This window comes from Staurois parvus, unplaced genomic scaffold (assembly GCF_062004578.1).
Source record: "Staurois parvus isolate SC_StPar_1 unplaced genomic scaffold, SC_StPar_1.0 ptg000656l, whole genome shotgun sequence".
In the NCBI taxonomy this organism is placed as follows: domain Eukaryota; kingdom Metazoa; phylum Chordata; class Amphibia; order Anura; family Ranidae; genus Staurois; species Staurois parvus.
This window is the reverse complement of record NW_028318452.1, coordinates 102,548-127,500: the sequence shown is the minus strand read 5'-3', so window position 1 is coordinate 127,500 and position 24,953 is coordinate 102,548. Positions and strand designations below refer to the sequence as shown.

General features: G+C 39.7%; 1 protein-coding gene across 1 annotated transcript in view; it reads right to left on the bottom strand.

The window, feature by feature from the left end:
* The window catches only part of LOC149448799 (AP-3 complex subunit beta-1-like), a 229,597-nt gene that overhangs the window by 108,423 nt on the left and 96,221 nt on the right, over positions 1–24,953 (bottom strand). The window contains exon 10 of the mRNA XM_089694209.1: positions 21,949–22,061. Coding sequence (XP_089550335.1) covers positions 21,949–22,061 — 113 coding nt within the window. The remainder of the gene's footprint in view (positions 1–21,948; positions 22,062–24,953) is intronic.

The window sequence follows — 24,953 nt, the reverse complement described above, 5'->3', positions numbered from 1 at the left end:
TAAAAAACAAAACCTCTCTAGCAATACACACAAAACTGAGCATGTGAAAAATGCCTACCATTCAGTCTGTCTTATCAGGAGATAATAGGTGGTCGCTTAAACAAGGGGAGGAACAGAGAAGAAAGGATCAAAAGAGCCTTTTTACACAATGCAGAGGATTAACCCCTTAGGTTCCACAGTGAGTATAACAATTACGCTTTATTGCATATATAGGCTGATTTTACTGTTGTGGGTTTAGTAACACTTTCATTTACTTTGGGTAATGTAAACTATGGTGAAATCATGCCGGTTTCCAGCAGTGATGTCATGAACATTTAAAACCACAAAATGGTAATCATGCTTTGCCTTTTTTTTAAAAATGATAAGAAATGGGCCCAACTTTGTGCCTTTGAGTAAAGTTCTGACAGAACTCCCCACTAGGCATAATTTTATTTGGCCTTCTCTACACACAAGTAAGAAAATAACAACCCAACTGCAGTCAAAAGTCTTTTTGGTTTGGGACAGAGTAAAAATAGATGAGAACTTTTGCCAGGATTTCATGGTCATCTTTTTACCATTGAGGAGATTATCTTTCCCTCTGTCCATGAGACATAGGACAAGAAATAAGGGGAAATAGATAATACAGGAACGGGTGAAACACCAACAGCAAAACAAACCTTTACTCTTTTCAAAAAAGAAAATAGATTTGTTGCTGTTTGTGTCCATTTTGGCTGCATTTCTCTTTTAGTTCCTAAACCTTCTACTCACTGTCCAAAAGAGGCCTGGTTGGGGTTTAAAGATGAAAAAACACATCTTCGTGTACCCCAAGTATCCTAGCTGTCAAGTACTGACTTCCTGGGTGAAGTTAATATTTGATTGCTATTTACCCCTCTAGTGCCAGTCTATAAAGAAGACAGGCATAAAACTGGTTACACCTTAAAGAGGCGATTCTCTTTCAGGCCTCGTTCACACCATGGTGTAGACACATTTTCTGCAAGGGCAGAACAAAACCTATTGTTCTCTATGGGACCTGTTCACACCACAATGCTACCATCACATGCAGATTTTTTTCTGCACAGGAATCTGCACATTGGAGCATGCATGTAAACTGATGTTTCTGAAAGTGGAATCAGCGCATCAGTTTCCATCGGTTTTTCTGCATGTATGGTGTGTGAACGAGGCCTTCAGCTTTTAGTATGGGAGTCATGAACACCAGCCAGCAATTACATATACCTGTGGATGAAAGTATGGAGGAAGGACTTCTATAATAGGACAACATTACAAGTATTGAGTATATAGGAACATAACTATGGTAGCACAGCATCATGAGGCATGCACAATTTATCACATACAATCCTAAATTTTGGTGAAAACTAATGGTTATACAAGCCCATACCCACAATGGAGCAGCAGGCCCCATTCTCAGCTACATAACCTTAAATATGGCAGGAATGTAGATTTCAATCTCAAATGTTGATGAGAAGTACACTATTATCTACATAGGACCATAATCACAGCAGGTTTCATTCTCTGCAACACTTTAATTTGTTGATGAGAGGTACTGGATGCAAAGGACAATAAATATAGTGGGACAGCAGACTTCATTTTGAACTACAATCTCAGACTTTAAATGAGACATTTCTTCTACCAAACAGCACATTCCAAATCAAGACAGTAAAGGATAAATTCACCTTTTAAAAAAAATATAACAAATGCACTTTTTGGTTTTATTTAGCAGGTAAAAAAAAAAAATGTGCATTTACTATTTTTCTTTGCAGGAGCCTCGAAAGCATTGCACCCATGATCAGCAGATCGCTGGTGCCATGTAGTGCTCCTGCAGATTATCAGTGCAAGCTGTTTGCGCATACCTCAAATGGGCAGTTACACAATGACAGGAAGATTCAACGAACTACCTAGAGTGCTCAACCGCACCCTGGTAGTTCATTCAGAACTACAAGCCGTTATCCATAAAGGCTGTTGGTACCTGCAGTTCATTCATTCACAGAGCTCAATGAATGAATGACCTGACCTGGGCAGAGCCCTGCATGACCATGCTCTTTTCAAATAGTTAAAGCTGATCCAGGGAGAAGATCCCCTGCCTGATGTCACAGGTGGGGTGGGGTGGGGAGTGAAGCTTCTGCAGGAGCGGGAACATGTTGCATGTTCCACCCTAAAAATGGATGGAACAAGTAACATGTTCCCCAAAGGTGAACTTATCCTTTAAAATAAATCAGAAAGATTTGGAAACAATTCTACTTAAAGCGTTTTACGGTTTTCCTTATTTCTAACATATACAGTGGATATAAAAAGTCTACACACCCCTGTTAAAATGTCAGGTTTCTAAGATGTAAAAAAATAAGACAAAGAAACCATTTCAGAACGTTTTCCACCTTTAATGTAACCTATAAACTGTACAACTCAGTTGAACAACAAACTGAAATCTGTTAGGTGGAAGAAAGTAAAGATAAAAAAATAAAACAATATGGTTGCATAAGTGTGCACACCCTTAAACTAATACGTTGTTGAAGCACCTTTGGATTTGATTCCAGCACTCAGTCTTTTTGGGTATGAGTCTATCAGCATGGCACATCTTGACTTGGCAATATTTGCCCACTCTTCCTTGCAAAAACACTCCAAATCTGTCAGAATGCGAGGGCATCTCCTGTGCACAGCCCTCTTCAGACCACCCCAAAGATTTTCCATCGGATTCAGGTATGGGCTCTAGCTGAGCTATTCCAAAACTTTCATCTTCTTCTGGTGAAGCCATTCCATTGTTGATTTGGATGTATGCTTTCAGTTGTTGTCATGCTGAAAGATGTAGTTCCTCTTTATATTCAGCTTTCTAGCAGAAGCCTAAAGGTTTTGTGCCAATATTGACTGGTATTTGGAACTGTTCATAATTCCCTCAACCGTGACTAAGGCCCCAGTTCCAGCTGAAGAAAAACAGCCCCAAAGCATGATGCTGCCACCACCATGCTTCACTGTGGGTATGGTGTTCTTTTGGTGATGTGCAGTGCTGTTTTTGCGCCAAACATATCTTTTGGAATTATGGCCAAAAAGGTCAACCTTGGTTTCATCAGACCAGAACACATTGTCCCACATGCTTTTGGGAGACTTCAGATGTGTTTTTGAAAAATGTAGCCGGGCTTGGATAATTTTCTTCGTAAGAAAAGGCTTCCGTCTTGCCACTCTACCCCACAGCCCATACATATGAAGAATATGGGAGATTGCTGTCACATGTACCACACAAAAAAGCACTCGCCAGATATTCCTGCAGCTCCTTTAATGTTGCTGTAGGCATCTTGGCAGCCTCTCAGACCAGTTTTCTTCTTGTCTTTTCATCAATTTTGGAGGGACATACAGTTCTTGGTAATGTCACTGTTGCGCCATATTTGCTCCACTTGATGAGGACTATCTTCACTGTGTTCCATGGTATATCTAATAACTTGGAAATTCTTTTGTACCCTTCTCCTGACTGATACCTTTTAACTATGAGATCCCTCTGATGCTTTGGAAGCTCTCTGTGGACCACTAAGAAAATGTCAGGAAAGACCTACTAGAACAGCTGAACTTTATTTGGGGTTAATCAGAGGCACTTTAAATGATGGCATCTGTGTACTGACTCCTATTTAACATGATTTTGAATGTGATTTCTTAATTCCGAACACAGGTACATCCCCATTTATAAGAAGGTGTGCATACTTATGCAACCACATTAAAAACTAAAATAATGTTTACTCCCCCCTCTAAAAGATTTCAGTTTGTTTTTTAATTGAGTTGTACAGTTTATAGGTCACCATAACCACTTCCCGACCGGCCGTTGCATATAAACGGCCGGACGGTGGCAGTGCAGGGTCGGGTGGCCGTTTATAAACGACCTCCCCGCACCCTGCTTGTGCGCGCTCCCTGGCAGCGCGCAGCACCGCGATCCGGTGCCCGCTGTGTCCTCTGGACACAGTGAAACACCGATTGTCGGACGGGACCTCTGTACGAGGTCCCGGTCATGTGATCACTGACTGGCCAATCAGTGATCACATGCAAAGTAGTAAGCAAGAAGTCACTTGTGACATCATTGCTTACTACGTGTGAAATCTGTGAATGATCACAGAGGTCACATGGTACAAGGCTATTCACAACAGCCTTGTACCATGTGACAAGCTGTGACCAATCACAGCTCACTCAATACTTCTCAATGAGTGCAAGAATGCAGACAGAGAGAAAGAGAAATGATTGCTTTTTCATCCTATATGGGTGTAAAAGCAATCAGTGTAAAAAAAAAAAAAAAATCTTCACCCCCTACAAGTAGTACAGTGTCACCATGCTGACACTGTACTGCTAGGGTGACAGTATGTTAAAAAAAAAAAAAAAAATGTAAAAAAAAAAGTTAAAAAATTATAATTTTTGGTTATAAACTAATTTGGATTTTTTTGTTTTTACTAAAAAGATAACGGAATATATTTTGGCAAAGATTTATGATGAAATATTTTTTCTTTGCAAAATTTTATAAAAAAACACTTTAACATTTTTGGACTTTTTCATTTACATAGCAAAAAAAATTAAAATCCCAGCGGTGAATAAATACCTCCAAAATAAAGCTTTATCTGTTTCAAAAAAAGGTAAAAAATTCATTTGGGTACAGTGTTGCATGACCGCGAAATTGCCATTCAAATTGTAATAGCGCTGAAAGCTGAAAATTGGCCTGGTCAGGAAGGGGGTAAAAGTGTCCGGTCTGGAAGTGGTTAAAGATGGAAAAAGTTCTGACATTATTTACCTTTGTCTCATTTTTTTACATCACAGAAACCTGGCATTTTAACAGGGGTGTGTGGACTTTTTATATCCACTGTATATACTAAAACAGTATGCCTAGTGTTTGTGCTACAGAAACACAGTAAAGAAGCAGAGTATTTCATTCATTTCCAGCAGACATGAATAATGATGCTGTTAGCAGTTACCATTATTTCCTGATATCAGACAACGCACACTAATCTCAGACAACCCATCTACCAAGATTTTCTTGTGTTAAGAATGTCTGTTGATCAAGTGATATGACTGTCTGCAACATATTGAGTTCTTATAGAGTTCAGATAGATCAGCTGCAGGAAATCCCTTGCAGAATTGCTATTTTTTTTCACTAATATAAAATCACTTTTAAAAAGATAGGAAAAAATGAGTTGACTTGCTAGGGGATTTTCCACTTTATATGAACAGTGGAATCTTCCTTATGACCCCCACATAGTAGCAAGAGGAAACCACCATTACAAACTCCAAATGTGAGACGACATTGCTTATTTAGGAGACCAGGGCTATCAGCATTACAGATGTCTAACCAACAGTGACAGGTGGATGCCTGCGTCGCTCACACCACAGTCTGCATCTTGTATGCAATAACAGGCAAAAAATGACAATGGAAAAGATTCACCTGAACTGAGTGGGTCCTGAATGAGGATTAAAGAAAATGTTTTATTCCCATGGTGCAATATAACCTTCCCACACTATGACTGTACAAGCATAATGGAATAGAGGTGTGGGTACCAGCGCAAAATGTTCCAACTTATGAAATTCTGAACTTTACTTTAGATGCTTCCCGTGCCTTAAAAAAAAAAAAAAATGTAATTTTATTTACATATATAGCATTTCTAAAATGACCCCCGTCATTTTACTGTCTCATAACATACTACATTTGCCGTATTATGGGATTGTATAGCAGAGCTTAACATTGTAAAAACAATCTTCAGTTTTCCTTGCATTCACAGCATATTTCCAGAGGATGGTGGGAGTTGCATTGTGTATGATAGACTGTTAGTCATTATTGGGCAGGGCTGAGCCAGAACAGAGCAAGAATCATGAAAATGGCTGAATATAATAGAGAACAGGTAAAAATGTAACACTGGCTTCCTTATACTTAATTATTTTACAATCACCCTGTACAACAATACGATGGAGCAGGGGATGTCTTCTTCTTGACCAGATAATAAAGGCCATATAAAAAGAGAAAGGTTTCTTTCCAGCACAATGGACAGTGAAATGCATAATTATGAGCTTTAGTTTCTTATTATCAAATTTATACTGTACGTGTATTGTTCTAAACTTGTATCACAAAGGCAGCTGCTTGGCTATCATTTGTATTTTCCTCGTTAATCCTGACGCAGTGAATTAACCTTTAATTACCATTGTAAAACTAAAATGAGGATTGTGTCTAGCTGGGGCCGGCTCCCTTCAGTGAGTGATGGCAATGGAGAGGGAGAAGGGTCAATGAATATGTCCCATGTCATGTCTGATTGCTGCTAAAGATGTGAGCTGGGAGCTCTCACCTCGCAGAACTATCTGCAACATATTTTGGTTCTAACACTTATTGACAGCGCTAAACCTGGACAGATAATTATCCTGCACAGCAGAAACCTTTCCTAAACCTATGAGCATGCTGATGTCCTTGCAACTCAGCTGCAAGTGTAGGGGTCTGAAAACGAAAACAAGACTAATTAACTTCATCTCTGTCCTTTCTCAAGGTTTTCAACAATCGTTACAGTGAATGGCTGTGCAGTGGTGGGTACACATGTCAGCACAAGCCTGACCATTGGATTAGCTCCCAGCACAACCAGAAAACTGACCACGCTGTGCTCTAGTGTGGCCAGTTTTTAACCACTTCCCGTCATGTCACAGGGCGACAGGTACAGGCACAGTCACAGTCACATATATATACATGACTGCATTCTACTGGGTCTGCGGGCGCATGCATGCGCACCCCTGCAGACCCCTGCTGTGATTGGACACAGCATGGGTGTGGCAGCCGATTGCAGACAACGATTTTGGCTGAAGTCAGCTGATCTGCTGTGTCCAATCACACACAGAGTTCTATGTGTACAATATACAGATCTGTGTACAGGGAACAGCAATTTGGCAAAGCAGGAAGAAAAAACAGCCATATGGTAATGTAAAAGCAGCACATATTACATAGATTACATGGTTAGGCACACAACCCCTTGATTGCCCTTAAATGTTAAACCCTTCCCAAGCAGTGTCAATAGCACTGATCACTGTATTAGTGTCACTCCTGATGTCAGTGTTAATGTACCTCCCAGCCATTGTCAGCTAGTGCCAGATTGCCCACCACATTAACACAGTCCCGCTATAAATTGCTGATCACCGTCATTACCAGTAAAGTGCCATAGCTGCGTAAATTCCAGTATGTATACCATGGGTCCTCAAGCTACAGCCCGCCAAAGACATTTACTCAGCCCGCCAGGCCAGCCAGAAAAAAACCCCAAAAAGAACCCTCCGGCGCCGGCCAGCAAATAGCTAGGCCGCTCGTTGGGTCCTTGGCTGTGAGGACCCAGTGAGCTGCAGCCTGGAAGCCGTTTGATTTTATCCGCTGCAGCCAGAGGAGCAACAGGAGAGGAGAAGCATGTTATTGTACAGTGCACTGCGGTGTCCAGTGCGTTAGTGTACAGTGCCTTTTGGTGGCAAGTGCGTCAGTGTACAGTGCATTGCGGTGTCAAGTACGTTACAGTGCATTTGATGTCCAGTGCATTACAGTGTATTTTAAATACTGTATTATTTTTTGTGCACTACAAATAAGATGTGTGCGGTGTGCATAGGAATTTGTTCATATTTTTTTCAAACTGTACTGTAGTCCGGCCCCCCAACAGTGTGACGGTCAGTGAACTGGCCCTGTTTAAAAATTTGAGGATCCCTGATGTGCACTATAGTTTGTAGACTCTATAACTTTTGCACAAACCAATTAATATACAAATATACACTTATTGGGATTTTTTTAAGACATGTAGCAGAAAACATTTTGGCCTACATTTATGAAATAATTTTTTTTTTTTTTTACTGGATGTTTTATAACAAAGTAGAAAGAGTTTTTTCCCCACATTTTCCATCTTTTTTAATTTATATAATAAAAAAATTATAAAAGACAAAAAACCCAGTGGTGATCAAATACACCAAAAGAAAGCTCTATTTGTAGGAAAAAAAGTTATAAAAATGTGATTTGCATAGTGTTGCATGACCACTTGCCAGTTAAAGTAACGCAGTGCCCTTCATGGAGGGGATAAAACCTTCTGGAGGTCAAGTGGATACGAGAAAGCAGATGGACTGGCAGGAACACTAGGGATTTCACACAAATGAAGCTATACAAAGAGAAAAGGACATTTGTTTCATACAAGTACATGGTAGAGAAGGTACATATCAGGAATATGAAATGCTGGGGTAACATGCTCTGAAAACAGAGCTCCACCCAAAAGGGGAAGCTCCGCTTTAAGGCCTCATCTTCCGCTAAGGATTGGCACCTTTGGGGTGTGGGGGGTAGCAGGTACCTGATTTTGACAGGAACCCACTCCCACTTCTGCTGCGATCGCCTAAGCCAGTGTTGTCCAAAGTGGGTTCTGAGAGAAGCTCCAAGGGTTCCGCATAAAGAATTTGAAAATATTCTAAATTTTGTTTCCAGAAATATTTCCAAAACCTGGATGTCTCAGAAATCGAGTGGGTGCTCAATCCTTTCGTCAAACATGAAATCATTCCTCTCAAACCAGAAGCTGAAGAAAACCTCATTGATTTGAAAAATGATCTGGTGTATAAAAATCTCTTTGCTGAGAAAGAGCTCTCAGAATTTTGGATATGTTTGGAAGTTCAATATCCGCTGCTTAGCATGGAAGCGATTAACTTGGTGTTGCCGTGCGGTAGCTCATACCTTTGCGAGCAGGGGTTTTCAGTATTAACGGAAATGAAGTAGAAGAAACGAGAGAGACTTCAAATAATCAATGAAGAAATGCGTGTGCGCTTCCACCAGTGAGCCTAGAATAAGTTTGATCTGCGATCGCAAGCAAGCTCCCGCTTCCCATTAGATTTCAATATTCATAACTGGCTTTATATGTATGTATGTATGTATGGCTGTGACGCTCATAGCATACTATGATTCTTACAGTACAATTCTCATATAATCAAGTTCATGACATGCTGTGATAGAACTGATGTTTATATATCTCTAGACGTCATTTTCAAATTTAAAATTTCCAATTACACTATTATAATGAAAGTTGTTAGTCTTAAGTCTTAAAAAAATGTACCTGAATAAATATTACTGATCACATTTAATAATATTTTCACTCTGGAGGAGGGATCGGGTTCCACAACAATGAAATTTTTTTTCTGGGGTTCTGCAACAATGAAAATTTTTCTGGGGTTCTGTGGACTCACAAACTTTGGACAACACTGGCCTAGGCGATTGAAAGCAGAAGTTGTCCTCCCTCCCCCGTAGTCTTCTGGGACACGTGACAGGTCCCAGAAGACTACGGGGCCATTCACAAAGTGCAGCGCTACATGTGCATGCGCAGTGGGCACCCAGCTGTGAAGCTGCAAGCTGTCACAGCCAGGTGCCCACACGTAAGATGACAGCACCAAGGAGAGAGGATGGCCAGTCAAACTAGCTACGGTGAGGGCACTGCTGGATCGTCAGACAGGTGAGTGTGTTTTTAAGTCAGCAGCTACAGCTTTTGTAGCTGCTGATTTATTTTTTTTACATTTTGACTGGAGCTCCTCTTTAAGGAGGCATTCCAGTCACAAGTAAATATGTATTTCAGACAGTTAAAACGGTCAAAGCTTAATGCAATTTTTCTTCCCTTTGTTGGAACAAAGTTTTCAGAATGGGATTCGCATTTGAAACTGGTGGCTCACCCTAAAGCCTTGTGCTCCTTTCCATTCTTGATCATCTTTGAGAGTTACTAAATTACCTGGCTAGTAGTACCTGTTTGTAACTAGCAATCATCCTGACACCGTAGCTGAAGATCAGAGGGATCAGGATATGCTGTATCTATCAAAGCTGACTAAATCACCAGCGTTAGGGGGAAAATTGAGTCATCAAACTTTCCTTTAAAACTGGATGTTAACATGACAGTCTTAAAGGAATGTATAGTCTCTTTAGTGATTTGTAGATACTATGCTTTACTGCTCCTTCTCACAAAGCCAATGGACTGTTCGACATCATTGAAATATAATGTAATCTCCGTGTAGTAGATCTCTTAACAGTTGGTAAGTAGATTTAAACCCTTAATGAACGACATTCAGTTTGCTAAAATGTTGTGCATCATATTATATATATATATATATATATATATATAAATTTTTCTAATAAAAGATAGTGTTTACACCCCTTATTCGTCCTTGGATGATGTATCTCAGAGCTGCTAATCTCCTGCAGTCTTTTTGCAGCCGCTTTCAATTGACATGCACTCTAGTAATGGCTGCATGGTATTTCTTGGGGTAAATTGCCTGATGGTGACAACAGTACACTATGCCTGTGTATTGAAATGGGAACTTATAGTCTCCACTGAAAGCCATGATGGTGACAACTGGGAGACAGGTAAACAGCGCTGTCACTCAAACACCTAAAGAAAGTGCACTGGCTTTAAAGTGTAGCTAAACGTTTTTTGTTTTTTTCTTAATAGACTGGAAAGGGATTAGAACACAGGTCAGTTTCTATTGCACTCTGTCTTCCCCCATTAGAGAGATTTACAATCTTCATTTGTCCTGGTTACCATTATCATCAACAGTGAAAGTAATAAATAAATAAAAATACCATTTTGGTTCAATATCAGAACACTATTAGAGGGGTACATATTTCAATGGGTACATTAGTTCTGGTGACACACCTGGATTCCCTCACTCTGGAGGGATTTCCTCTCACTTCCTGTTTTGCCTATGGAACACAAGTGAAGGGACATTTCCCCAATGGGACACAGATGGCAAGAAAAAAAAATATATGACGGGATTATAACCCTCACTTACTGTATTCAATATGAGAAAAAAAGTTTTGCCTTTAGTTACACTTTAAGAAGAAAAAAATAATATGATGGCAGCCTTGCCTGCAATCCATAAATACGCTCATCCACATCAAACAGCAACATTGCTGTAAGAATTTGTAAGGAGCATGTTGCAGAATTCTATACAGCTTGATTTCCCACATCAAAACTAGGCTCCCGAGTGACATGGAGAGCTTTGTGGGTGCACTTTAGCAATTAAGCAGACTACTGTAAAGGGACATTTTATGTGGGATGGACAACTGAAACTTTTTTTGCTGCGCACTATTGGTATTTGAATGTGTCATGGAGTGTCATCACCGCCTGACAGGAAATACCTGAAAAGGACTTATGTCAGGACCACAATGTGTTATGTTAATAAAAAATTGCTTTTCAAATTGCATTCAAATATTAAAGCTTGTATGAGATTTTAGCATTTGGGTTTACATCTACATTAGGCAGTTATACAGAGTAATTTAGCAGCTGATCGTCTCTGTCTCTAGAGTTACAGTGTACGTTACAAATGTAATTGTATTATTCCATATACAGTAGGTATAGAAAAGAACCACGTTCAGGGGTGTGGAAATTTTAAAAAAAACTACTTGTCCAAAGGACTAAATCGGGATCCCAGTCTACTTGTCCCTCATGTCAATCTACTTGTCCTGATAAAAAAATAATTGTCAGGATTGAAAACATGAAGGGTTGATGTTTTTTTTTTTTAGGCAGGAAGTGATTTGACCTCTGTGTCTGACAGACATTAGTCCTGTTCTCCCTCCGGCCCCAAGCTGAGCAGATTGAGCCCAGATCCACAGTCCTTACATGGGACAGCCCGCAGACAGCGGCGGGAGGGGGGTTGTCCGCCAGCTCCAGACCCACTTACAGCAAGGTTAAGCGTGGAAAAGAAACCTCTTGTCCGGTAATACATGTCCCGGGCATCAGGCGATAGGAATTAAACATCCCTGCACCCTCCTTTCCGCTTCCCACCCGGCCACTGCACATAAACAGCCGTGTGGGAGCTTTCTCGTTCTCAGTGGTGCGATCCTGTGATGGCTGGCTTTCTGTATAGCTGATGATTTTAGTGTTCAGCTTTATAGAGAACACTCAGAATGCATCCATCCCCACACAGTACAAAAGCACCATCCGTCCCTGTCCAAGTGTCACATCAACATCTGTGCCAGTGCACAAACTACTACTAACAAACTTGTGCTAGCGTCCAATCAACATCTGTCACAGTATATCAGTGTCACATCAACATTTGTCACAGTGTACAAGTGCACAAAAACATCTGTCAGTGTACCAGTGTCCCACCAATAAATACATTTGAAGCCCCCCCAAAGGCGAACACACACGTTGGTCCTGTCTGCATATGTAAACATTGACCGCAAACGTCAGAGCGAGAGCAATCGTTTTAGCACAAGATCTCCTCTGTAACCCCAAACTGTTAACCTGTAAAGGTTTCTAAAGCCTCGCGTATGGAAATATTTAAATACTGAAATTTGGCACCATTTCACAAGCATACACAATTTTAAACCGTGACATGTTTGGTATCTATTTATTCAGCCCACCGCCATATTTTATATTTTACTAAACATTGGATATTATATTGTATTTGTGCATTAAAATATATTAAAGTGTATTTTTGCGTTCGTGTGTATAATTGCATTCGAATGTCATAACATAAAAATTTGCAAAACCCACCATTTTATTCTCCGGGGCCTCTGCTAAAAAATATATAATGTTTAGGGGTTCCAAGTTCTAGCAAAATACTGATTTTTACTTGTAAACAAAAAATGTCAGAAAACAACCTGGTAGATAATGCCTGAAGGTGCTCCTTGAACGTTGGGCCTCTTTTTGTAGCTAGGCTGTGAAAAAAGTCTCACACATGTGGTATCGCCATACTTGGGAGGAGTAGCAGAATGTGTTTTGGGGCATAGTTGCAAGTATGCCTATGCCATGTGTGAGAAATAACTTAAATATGACATTTTTGTGAGGATAGGAAAAAAAGAACAAAAAAAAACACATTTTATTTAATTTCTTACTTTTTCAAAGAATTGTGTAAAAAAAAAAAAAATACTCGCCCTGCCTTTTACTAAATACCTCATACTGTCTACTATACAAAAAGGGGTCATTTGGGAGGTATTTGTACTGTCCTAGCATGTTAGGGCCTCAAGAAATGAGGCCATCAGTAGATCAGGTGTGATCAATTTTCAATGGTTGGTTCCAAAAGCTGTGCAACGTTCACACAGACCAAATAATATACACTGATTTGGGTTATTTTTACCAAAGAAATGTAGCATACATTTTGATTAAAATTTCTGAAAAAAAAATATTAAACTAAGAAAAACACGCTTTTAAAAAAAATTTGCGGTCTTTTTCCGTTTTTAGCGCAAACAAATAAAAAACCCAGTGGTGATTAAATACCATCAAAAGAAAGCTCTATCTGAATGATAACTACTCAGTCATGCAACACTGCACCCATATGAAATTATAATTTGTTTAATGCAAAGTGAGACAGCTCTGAAAGCTGAAAATTGGTCTGGGCAGGAAGGGGGTCGAAGAGCCCAGTATTGAGATGGTTAAAATAATCACATTTCGTTGCTTTGCAGCCTGAAATGAAGACAGACACAGTTTTTGTTTTATCCAACTGTATTTACTCATTGCAACTTGCCAGAAAAAAAAAAAATTACAAGCAGAAAAAGGATCACCCCCCTCCTAAAAATGACTTGTAAACTCAATCAGGCGTAGCTAATCACTTTCTTAATGGCACACCAAGTCATTTGTCTTTCAACTGTGACCAGCTGTGGTCATTTTGATTAGCTCAGCATCAAAAGCTTTTCTGGAGCATTTCAGTCCCTGATAGTGATACTGAAGCAAACAATCAATGTGGGTGGGTATACGTGGCAAGGCACTGTCAAAAGATCTCTGGGATAACGTTGTAGGCAGGCAAAAGTCAGGAGATAAATACAAAAAAAAATTCAAGGCTTTATCAATGCCTAGAATCAGAGTGAAGTCTAATATTAAGAAGTGAAAGGTATTTAGTACAACACAGACCCTCCTTGGATCAGGACATCGCTCCAAACTGGGTGAAAGAGCCAGGAGGAAACTGGTCAGAAAGGCTACCTACAGGCTTACAGCAACTCTGAAACAGTAGCAGAAATGTATTACAAAAGAGTGGTCATTGTGCGCATCTGACAAAAATATCACTAATTATTCACATATGTGGCTTGTATGGGCGTGTTGCAAGAAAAAAAAAAAAACACTCCTCAAGAAAGGCCACATGCCCTCACCACTGAGCTTTGCCAAAACGCACCTTGAAGATTCTGAGGCTTCATGGAAAAAGGTGTTCTGGTTAGATGAGACTAAAATTGATTTACTTGGCTTCAGCACTAAACGATATGTCTATCGGAAATACAATACAGCTCACCATCCAAATAACACCATTCCTACAGTAAAACATGGAGGTGGTAATATCCTGTTATAGGGGATTTCTTTGCAGCAGGGACTGGAGCATTTGTCAGGATAGAAGGAAAAATGGATGGGGCAAAATACCGTCACATTCTTGAGGAAAATCTGATCCCTCTGCCAGAAAGTTGTCAATGGGAAGGAGATTTACCTTCCAATATGACGACTCAAAGCCCACAGCAAAAATTAGCACACAGAGGATGAAGGAGAAAAAGGTGAATGTCCTTGCATGGCTTAGTCAGAGCCCAGACTTAAACCCCATTGAAAACCTGTGGAAGTCCACAAACAGTCACCATCAAATTTAACTGAATGTGAGCAGTTCTGCAAAGAAGAGTGGGCAAATATTGCAAAGTCTATATGTGCAAAGTTAGTAGAGACGTATCCCAACAGACTAAAGGCTGTAATTATAGCAAAAGGTGGTTCTACAAAATACTGACACAAGGGGGTGATCCTTTTCCCAACTCAGTGATTCTGTTTTGAATTTACTTTTATTTTTTCTGACATGCTGGTGTTATATCTTTCACTTTGCTGGTATAAGTAAATACAGCTGGATAAAACAAAAACTGTGTGTCTTTATTTCAGGCTGCAAAGCAACAAAATGTGATTATTTTAAAGGGTGTGATTATTTTCTATACCCACTGTATGTGTATGGCATTCTCTGAAGGTGTGGTTTACTGTAGTCTGCTTATTTCCTGCTTTTCTTTGTAATACCTGGTGAACTTGCCAGTCCTTTTTGGTGGCTGATGGAAACTGACAACACCAAGCATGGAAGCAAAACCATGCTAGCATAGTCAGTTTACATGCAAGTCATGCAGCACGGCATCTTGTAAACTCTGTAGTCAGTTACAGCCATGCCCCCTTGCCCAGCCCTACTGTGATCCGAATCAGTGTGCAGGATGCTAGCGTGTGTATCTCTGCTCACCCCTCTGTCCATCTCTCTGCCTTCCTCACTTATTGAAATCAAACCTTTATATACTTGAAATCATCCCTTTAGCCCCACCTATAGCTCAAGAAGCTTTTTAGAGTCTCAATGGAGCTAAAAGGCTCCTAAGCTGTGTGACGTTGGCATAAGCCTCTAAGCGACAATTTGAGGATCCACCCATAGCACCCAGAGCAGGGGAAGGAAAAGTGATATAACAGTCACATGAGTGCTGATAAAATAAAGCCAAAACGTACAAAATATTATTTAACAATTTCAAATAAACAGCATACTTAACCAGTGGGTAAGCTTTGCCATGATATAGATTACATGTGTTATGTTCACAAATACTTTAAAAACCTTAACATTTAATAACTGCACAAATGCTACATTATTCTGAGAAGAATAAATACTAGGGAGAAACAGAAGTATCGCTAGGGTTACATACAACACTATTTATAGACTGGGGCAGTGACCATTTTTTGTACTGTTGAATTTGTTGGTCGAGGGGGCACACTGGACAGCTTAGCTGCCATTGTGCTACATGCTGGGTGTCCAGTGCGCTCCTGTACCTTTAAGGATGGGTGGGCTCCCTTAGGTCCCTCTGCCCTTGGTCTATCCATTAAATGTGCCTCTACTATGGTGGCTCTTAAAATTGGAGCGTTAGGAACTACAGAATACTGGGGTGCCGTGACAAGGCTCTGTAGCTTACACATGTATTTGCAAATGTGTGCTAACTAAACTCCTGTTTTTAACGCATACTGTTAGACAGGTTAATTCGGTTTGTTTGCAAGCTGGCTGGCAAGTTAGAGCTGAGAATTTTTCTTTTTTGTTGCTTGACATGCGTTGCCCTTCCATGTGCTCCTTGCTGTGAAGGCCAGTTATAGACTGGGGCAGTGGCCATTTTTTTGTACATACAACACTAGTTGAGAACTGTGCTCTAAATGACTGCTACTTTTTTGAATATGCTCTAGTCTTGACTGACTGACTGATTTTTGATTTGGAACTACATTGAAATGATCACTGCTTACAGAAACCAATCAAAAAGGCATGCTTAACTGGTTGCAAAGGTTTTCAAGCATGCTTTATGAACTGTACGACTGACTGCAGTTTTGTGCCTCATTATCACTCATCTGTTAAAAGGTGTTTTCTAATTAACTCACAGATTAATCCGTTTCCCATATTAAATTGAGAAAAATAAGATTTCCTCTAGTCGAGCTATACATATTGAAAGGGTTTTAGCAAAAGTGCTTGCAGATACTCTGTTCTGAAGAAATTGCTGTTTGTTTCTTCCTGTCCTGTGCATTTTTCAAATGTATTTCTGAATGGGAAAATTTTAATTACCCGAGGTGAGTATTGCATTCACAAAAGCTGCCGTGTCTGCTTCACTTCAGCCTTTGTCCACGCCTTAGCATTTTGAAGCATTTTTCCCTGATCATGCTGAACATGCAGAATCTTAATGTTAGTAATTGTCCCTATTCACATTTCAACCCTGAGTTGCTCGATGACCTACGCTCAAAGTACATGAGCTATTTAAAGTGTAGATAGGAGTTTTTGGTCCTTCATTTTGACCCCACAAAATGTCTGAATTACTCATTTGCCCTCCAGAACTGTTCTACTCTATTTGCCCATCCCAGGAAATGCATGCCTGAAGCTTAATACACCTGCCAAAACACTTGAAAAAAGCTTGTAAAATGCTTTAAAAACACCAAAAAAAATACTTAAACATCATCAAGATCTTAGAGTATTGCATCAAAAATAAAGCTCCAATTGAAGGGGGTACCTTAAAATGTATGTGTACCTAAAACAAAAAAAAATCAGCACAAGAGAAATTCATTTCAGTGAGATGTGCCCCTTGTACTTCTGTGTCTTCTTTCACCGAAAGGTATACGTAGACTTTAGAGTGTACAATCTACACGTTTTGGGGATTTTGATATGGTAGAGGAAAGTTAAAACCTAGTTTGTTTTTTTTTAATACATTTTTTTGCTGTATCCTGTTGTGAGGATCACCCTTCAAATACAGCCAGTGATGTACAACAGGAAATGAGAGAAAATCTCTCCAGAGTGAAAAAAAAAATGTACATAGAACAATCACAAGACCAATGGTGTCGAAAGTTACAGCAGTTGCAGATTGACTGGAGGGGTCAGTTTATTAACATAAAATAATACAATGGCTTGTGTAGAATTGTGTGTCTCTCATTTACTTTCCACAAAATTAAAGTTTACCTTTCAACCTCTGAAACTTAAAAGATTACCGTGGAACTTTTGGGCAATGTGCTATTTTTGCAATAGCTCCCCTGCAAATTCCCCTTATTTCAAATTCTCTTGCACAGAAATGCATATTGAGCTCAGGATGGCTGTGCTGTATGGTTTTTTTGTTAGAAGTCTGTGGGAAACCACCTCTGGAAAACCACACCTATCCATGGCCAGCGGAAGATTGTTCCTTCCAACCTCACGTCCAGAGCCGGTCTATAGGTGTGATGACGTCAGGAACAGTCTTATTCACAAAACTGCTAGCATGCCTGGGGCAGGAGCACCGGGGACTGGTCTTGCGCTTGGAGGATCGGTGGATTAGGCAAGTATATCACCTCAATGCAATCCCCTAGACATAAATTAGCAGTTAACCCATAAACTGTGGGCACAGCCCCACTGCATGGAAAAATAGAAATTTTACCCAGAGGTCTTCTACTACTAGTAAACATACAAAGTAATATGCATACTACAAAATACTAGCACACTACAAAGTAATATTTCAGTATCTTTATGAAAAAACACAGTTGGAATACTGTTGTCCAAACTATAGCATCAGGTTAGCCAGTAAAGAATAAAAAAAAAAAAAAAAAGTTGGGCTAGCCTTAACTATAACTATTTCAATCTCTCTTATCTAGGTCTGTGGGTTGTGCTGGGCAGCTTGTTTCAACGGGCCCAGGCCAAACAACCAACTTCTTATTAAAACTGGGGAGAGATCAGTTTATGGCGACATACATTTTTTATACTTTTGACGCTGTGATCAGCTGATCTCCTCAGCCTTCAGGCTGACTGCATAATATACCAACTGATTTACTGATGCATGCATGGAAAACAGACGCAGTGACATTTCAATCACTTTAAAATGGAGGTTGATTTGATTAAAAAAAAAATGAACACTTAAACATATTTTCTCCTCTATTTCATTACAATTAACCCAATCGCTTCAAGATGGGCCTAAAATGCGCAGATTTATGTAATGATGCGGGTGTCTCGCATGGCCCTGGGGTCACGAGGGAATGTACAAAAAAATGGCATTGTGCTACAATACTCCGTTATTAATCTTCATTTACAGACCAAGTAGATGAAACAAAGGAACAAAGTATACTTTCAATAATGTGCAGCAGCTATGAATTTAGAGAAATAGGCTTTATTGATAGGCTTTATAAAAGCTGCATGCAATTACAGTGCTGAATGATTTGAATAATAGACTGTCTGACATATTCCAGGATAAGTGGCTGCTACATTTCTCTGATATTAGGGTCATATACTCATCTATTCTTACTCCAAGCTCTCTTTCGCCTGGTAATAAATTAATTTCTTAGTGTTAGTTCGGCATGTGCCCTACAGTTAAATTCATTTTCTCTCTCACTGAAGGAAAAAGTTGGAAAAAAAAAAAAAGTTAAGATGTTATTTCCGATTTCACATCAGTTTCTTAGAGTATGCAAATTGCAGCTCATGGGGCTTCTTGGTGAGAAAGTGTAATAAGGCCTATAAAACAATATAATACAGAGTTAAGGTACCCATACAAATTAGAAGGCCTTCATGTGATACTTGCCAGTTTGACAGGAATGGGTGATAGTGTAGGGGAAACCACTAGGACCATTAAAAGAGACTCTGTGGACTGGAATGAAAACCCAGTATACAGTCCCTTACTCTCCACTGTGGATGCAGAGCCATTCCTGACAATGCAGTTCACAGCTCATCATAGAAATGTTGCATGTTATAATATTACAGGGCTTTTTCTAGTATTGAGTTGTCTGCACATTTGTATAAGCAGCACTCAGTATGATACATAAAGTTCCACTATGGCCAGACTATGGATGTAAAAGTATTCACATAACAAGCAGGAAAAGAAGACAGCATCATTTAACTTTATAAGAGTTGCAAAGGAGGTTGTTGCATCTGCACACTGGGCAGGTTCTTTAAAAAAAAAAAAAGAAAAAAAAAGAGTAATTTTACATAAAAGATTAGCAGTGAGCTTGTTTATATATATATATATATATATATATATATATATATACACAGTTGCAAGAAAAAGTATGTGAACCCCTTGGGATTACGTGGAGTTTTGCATGAATTGGGCATAAAATGTGCTCTGAACGTCATCTAAGTCACAACAATAGAAGAACACAGTCTGCTGAACATAATACTACACAAACATTAGATGTTGCCATGGTTTAATTGCACATAACATGTAAACATTCACAGTGCAGGGAGGAAAAAGTATGTGAGGCCCTAGCTTAATGGCTTCTCCCAGAGCTAATTGGAGCCAGGAGTGAGCCAACCTTGACTCCAATCAGTGTAATGATATTGGATGTGTTGCTGACAGCTGTCCTGCCCTTAAAAAAACCACACCTGTTTTGGGTTTACTGGTTTCAAGAAGCACTGTCTGATGTGAACCATGCCTCGCAGAAAAGAGCTCTAAGAAGACCTACGATCAAGAATTGTTGACTTGCATGAAGCTGGAAAGGGTTACAAAAGTATCTCCAAAAGCCTTGATGTTCATGTGTCCACGGTAAGACAGACTGTCTACAAATGGAAAAAGTTTAGCACTGTTGCTACTCTCCCTAGGCGTGGTCGTCCTGTAAAAATGACTGCAAGAGCACAGCGCAGAATGCTGCATGAGGTAAAGAAGAATTCCAGAGTGTCAGCTAAAGACCTACAGAAATCTCTGGCACATGCTAACATTTTTGTTGACACATCTACAATAAGGAAAACATTAAACAAGAATGGAGTACATGGGAGGACACCACGGAGGAAGCCAATGCTGTCCAAAAAGAATATTGCAGCACGTTTGAAGTTTGCAAAAGAGCACCTGGATGTTCCACAGCACTACTGGCAAAATATACTGTGGACAGATGAAACCAAGATTGAGTTGTTTGGGAAGAACACACACCACTATGTGTGGAGAAAAAAAAGGCACAGCACACCAACATCAAAACCTCATCCCCACTGTAAAACATGGTTGAGGGAGCATCATGGTTTGGGGCTGCTTTGCTGCCTCAGGGCCTGGACGGATTGTTGTCATTGATGGGAAATGAATTCCAGAGTTTATCAAGACATTTTGCAGGAAAACGTACGATCATCTGTCCGCCAACTGAAGCTCCGCAGAGGATGGGTAATGCAACAGAACAATGATCCAAAGCATACAAGTAATTCAACAAAACAATGGCTGCAACAGCACAGAATACGCCTTCTGGAGTGGCCCAGTCAGAGTCCTGACCTCAACCCGATTGAAACGCTGTGGCATGACCTTAAGAGAGCGATTCACACCAGACATCCCAAGAATATTGCTACACTGAAACAGTTTTGTGAAGAGGAGTGGTCCAAAATTACTCCAAATCGTTGTGCAGGTCTGATCTGCAACTACAGGAAATGTTTGGTTGAGGTTATTGCTGCCAAAGGAGGGTCAGCCAGTTATTAAGTCCAAAGGTTCACATACTTTTTCCTCCCTGTACTGTGAATGTTTACATGTTATGTGCAATTAAACCGTGGCAACATCTAATGTTTGTGTAGTATTATGTTCAGCAGACTGTGTTCTTCTATTGTTGTGACTTAGATGACGTTCAGAGCACATTTTATGCCCAATTCATGCAAAACTCCACATAATCCCAAGGGGTTCACATACTTTTTCTTGCAAATATATATATATATATATATATATATATATCTTTATTTATTTTATCACAGTGAGAATAAATGTATTGTTTAAATGTCTAAATAAAGAATAACACAACTTCATGCATCCCTGCCCTCTTAATTGCTGACCTGCCCTTTGCAGTAAAAATGGAGATATGTCGGTATTCAGGTACCTAAATGGCTTCCATTTATACAACACATAATATACTAGCGGTGTAACCATATGTTAAATAAGTTCACCTTTTAGGAAAAAATTATAAATGCACATATTTTTCCATTAAAAAAAGTGCATTTATTAATTAACCCCAAAGAGCATGCAAAACAGGCTCCTGCAGACACTTACTCCAACTTTGTTGCCTGTAGCACAGTATGGGCTGTTAGAAAGCTGAAGGAAGCGGCGATTAACTACAAGCCATCTGCTATAGTGAAAGACAGGACTTGTAGTTTCTTCATTCACAGATTTCGGTGTTTAAAATGTGACGGGGGTGCAGGGAGAGGATCCCCTTCCCGCTTTCACAGGGGAAGAGGTGAGGGGGTGAGCTAGAACATGTTACATCCTACATAATAGTAACATGTTCCAAAAAGTGAACATAGCCTTCTATCCATGCATATTCATAGCAAACTATTGCTCAAAAAACAGGGATCCTTCGCATTTATTATAATACATGCTTAAGCTGACCAACTATGTCAAGTGATACATCTCTGGACAGTCCCTACTCTAACAGCAGCATCAGTATGTGTTAGTTAAATTGACTTTTTTTTTTTGGATCTAGGTATAATCAACTTTCAAAAGGGGTTGTATACAAAGTCTGATATGCAAAAGCAAAGTAGTGAATTAAAAACTTTTATATTTCGTAAATCTCATGAAGTGATCAAATAAGAAAAGAGCCAAACATAACTTACACTTATTACTGGCGATGAGGTGGAAAGGGATAAACCTTGAAGATCGGCTATTAAACTAGGAGAAAGCACTGAAGGTTTGGCAACAACAGCAACAGGAGTCGATACATCATTAACTAGAAGAGGAGGGTAAAAAACAATATTTCAGTATTTTTGTCAATTTCAAAGGTATAAATGACAAGTCTAAAATATTAATTTAGAAAAGATTGTTCCTCTCACTGGGTAGATATATAGTTCAATGTTTTACCAGACTTATTTGCTATATAGTTTTTGTGGATTTATTTCTACTTTTGTTTAATCAGGAAAATATGAAAAAGTGCATATGTAAATTACATATTTATCCTTGTGGCCAAGTGAGCAAGATTAAATCAAAGAGAAGAGGCTCATCCGGAAGCTACTATATAAAAATAGATCAGAAGGGCAGAGAAATCAGGTTATATATACTGCAGATTCCCAATCTAGTAGTGATAAGCTTAACCTCCATAGGGTAACTCTAAACCACAGCCTGCATTTTACAGCCCATTCATAAAATGCAGGCTTCCTTTAAAGTGTTACTAAACCCACAACAGTAAAATCAGTCTGTATATGCAGTAAAGCTTGCTTGTTATACTCACTGTGGAACCTAAGGGGTTAATCCTCTGCATTGTGTAAAAGGCTGTTTGATACTGATTGCTCTGTTCCTCCCCTTGTTTAAAGTGACCACCTATTATCTCCTGATAAGACAGACTGAATGGTAGGCATTTTGCACATGCACAGTTTTGTGTGTATGGTTAGAGAGGTTTTGTTTTTTATTGGGAGAGAGCATGTGATCAGCACAGAGCCAATCAGCACTGGTCAGACAGAGGTCAGGGGTTTTGCATCCTCCTAGAGCAGAAAGAAAACTCCTCCTACAAGCTTAAGCTAGTGCTTGGCTGAACACTGATAGAAGCCACAGAACTGCTCTAACTTCTGATGAGAAAAGGTATTTAGCAGTTTATATTTACTAAAATAATTGCACTTCCATGTTGTGTGTACTGTGAGAGATCAGATATAGTGAATGTAGGGTCCTGGGTTTAGTAACACTTTAAGAAGTCTGCAGTTGCCTATGAAGTACTCTCTTCTTAGTATTCATTTAATAGTGATGTATCAGCTTTAAAGTCCCAAAGCCAGCAAAGCACTAAGCACATAAAAACATACATTTCCCTTTTAAGCAGTGATATGGCTGCAATACAACCAGACTGTCATTTTATAATTCATCTCTAAATTTATAAAACATTGTGAGCGTAAAAAATGACTTGACTTATGATAACATATGTTAACTACAAAGGGCATTTGAGAGAATGAATCATGTTCAACAGTCAACCAGTGCACTGTTTTAGGAGAAAAATGGGAAATTGATCAAATCAGTTTCTACAAAGTTAGGAAAGATGGATACAAAAAAAAAAAAAAAATACAAATCTGCAGCAACACCACCATACCAGGACAGCCTGTGCTGTCAGCTCCCTACTATATCCAGTTTCCCACTGGTATAGCAATTCAAAGTTAAAAAGGATTGCTGTATGACTGGAATTGCAGAAATTCTTCTTTACTTAAAGTACACAAAGACACAAGCACTTGCGGAGTTAAAATATTTAAAATGTTACTTTAAAACACAAGGTTCCTTGACCGGGGTTCTTCAGCAATCTACCCATCAATTGCAGACTGGTGACACTAAAATGCTCTTCCCCCTCATGGAGAGCGGTGCATGGAAGAAACACCCTGAGCGCATGGTGCTGGTTTCCGACAACCCTCCACGCCTGTCCATCCCAGACACTTGTATATGACATCACATGGGGTTGGATGAGAGGGGAAGGCTGTCAGTGCGCCAAAACAGGATTCTATCACAGCAGCTTCCCTGTGCCGGAAGCAACTCCGCTATTGTAATGTGCCCTGCTGATGCATATTTATGGCTACTTGGGTTATCCTGCCACCTTCAGGTGAATGGACACTGGCCAAAAAAAGGCAGGAATCCCCATCTTTGTAACAGGGAATGAGGAACAAGCAGGAGGGGAGATATCTCTCTGTCCTGTGATTTACTCAAAAAAAAAAGGATTTTACAGGTAAACCAAAAATTAACATTTTTTAATTGTACATCACAGGATACAGAGTTCATATTCATGACTACTTGATATGTCCCAAAGCACTGAACATGAGGGGTGGCCAACATAGCAACAAGGTCAACAATCAAAAAACCATCACAAAAAGCCACTTGCAAGGTGTTCTGCTGCAAACTGGTGTCCACAGAGGCGTAACCATCTGCCCTGGTGGAACTTCATACATGTGTGAAAAGACCAGGCACAGCCTTGCAAACCTGAACAACAGAAGCTTGATGCCAGGAAGTACTGACACTTGTGGTAGACTGGGCCTTGACCCAGAATGGAGGAACCAAATCCTTAATACCACAGGGCAGAGAAATGAGCGGACGAATCCAATTATAAATAGCAGACCAGGAAACAGACTGATCCTTAAGAGGACCTTCAGGCAAAACAAACAGGGAATTGCACTGTCAAAATTAAGCCATAGACAGAAACGTGAACAGCTAAAAACAACATCCAAAGAGTGAAGTGCATTTTCCTTAGGAATCTTGGAATTATGTCAATGCACACAATTCCCAAATTCAGGTGAACGTAGAAATGACCTTAAAGAAGAGGTCACATTCTTCAACACCACCTTATTCTCGGGAAGAATCTAAAAGTTTCCTTGCAGGAAAGTGCAATGAAATCAGAGACCCTTCAAGCTGAGGTAATGGCAAAACAAAACCTTTTACGCAAGGAGTGACAAGGAACTCTCCCGGAAAGGTTCAAAAGAAGTCTGCAAAACAAAAAATACATCCTCCCCCCTCCTCTTACCTTTCCTGCCTAACCTGTATACATTTGTTTTTTTATTTAATCAGCTTCGGGTTCAGTCACATGATCCTGCAGTTCTGACTTCCATGTGTCAGCGAGTAGCTAGCACAGGGAAAGGAGGGATGGGAGCCAATGGGTGATGTC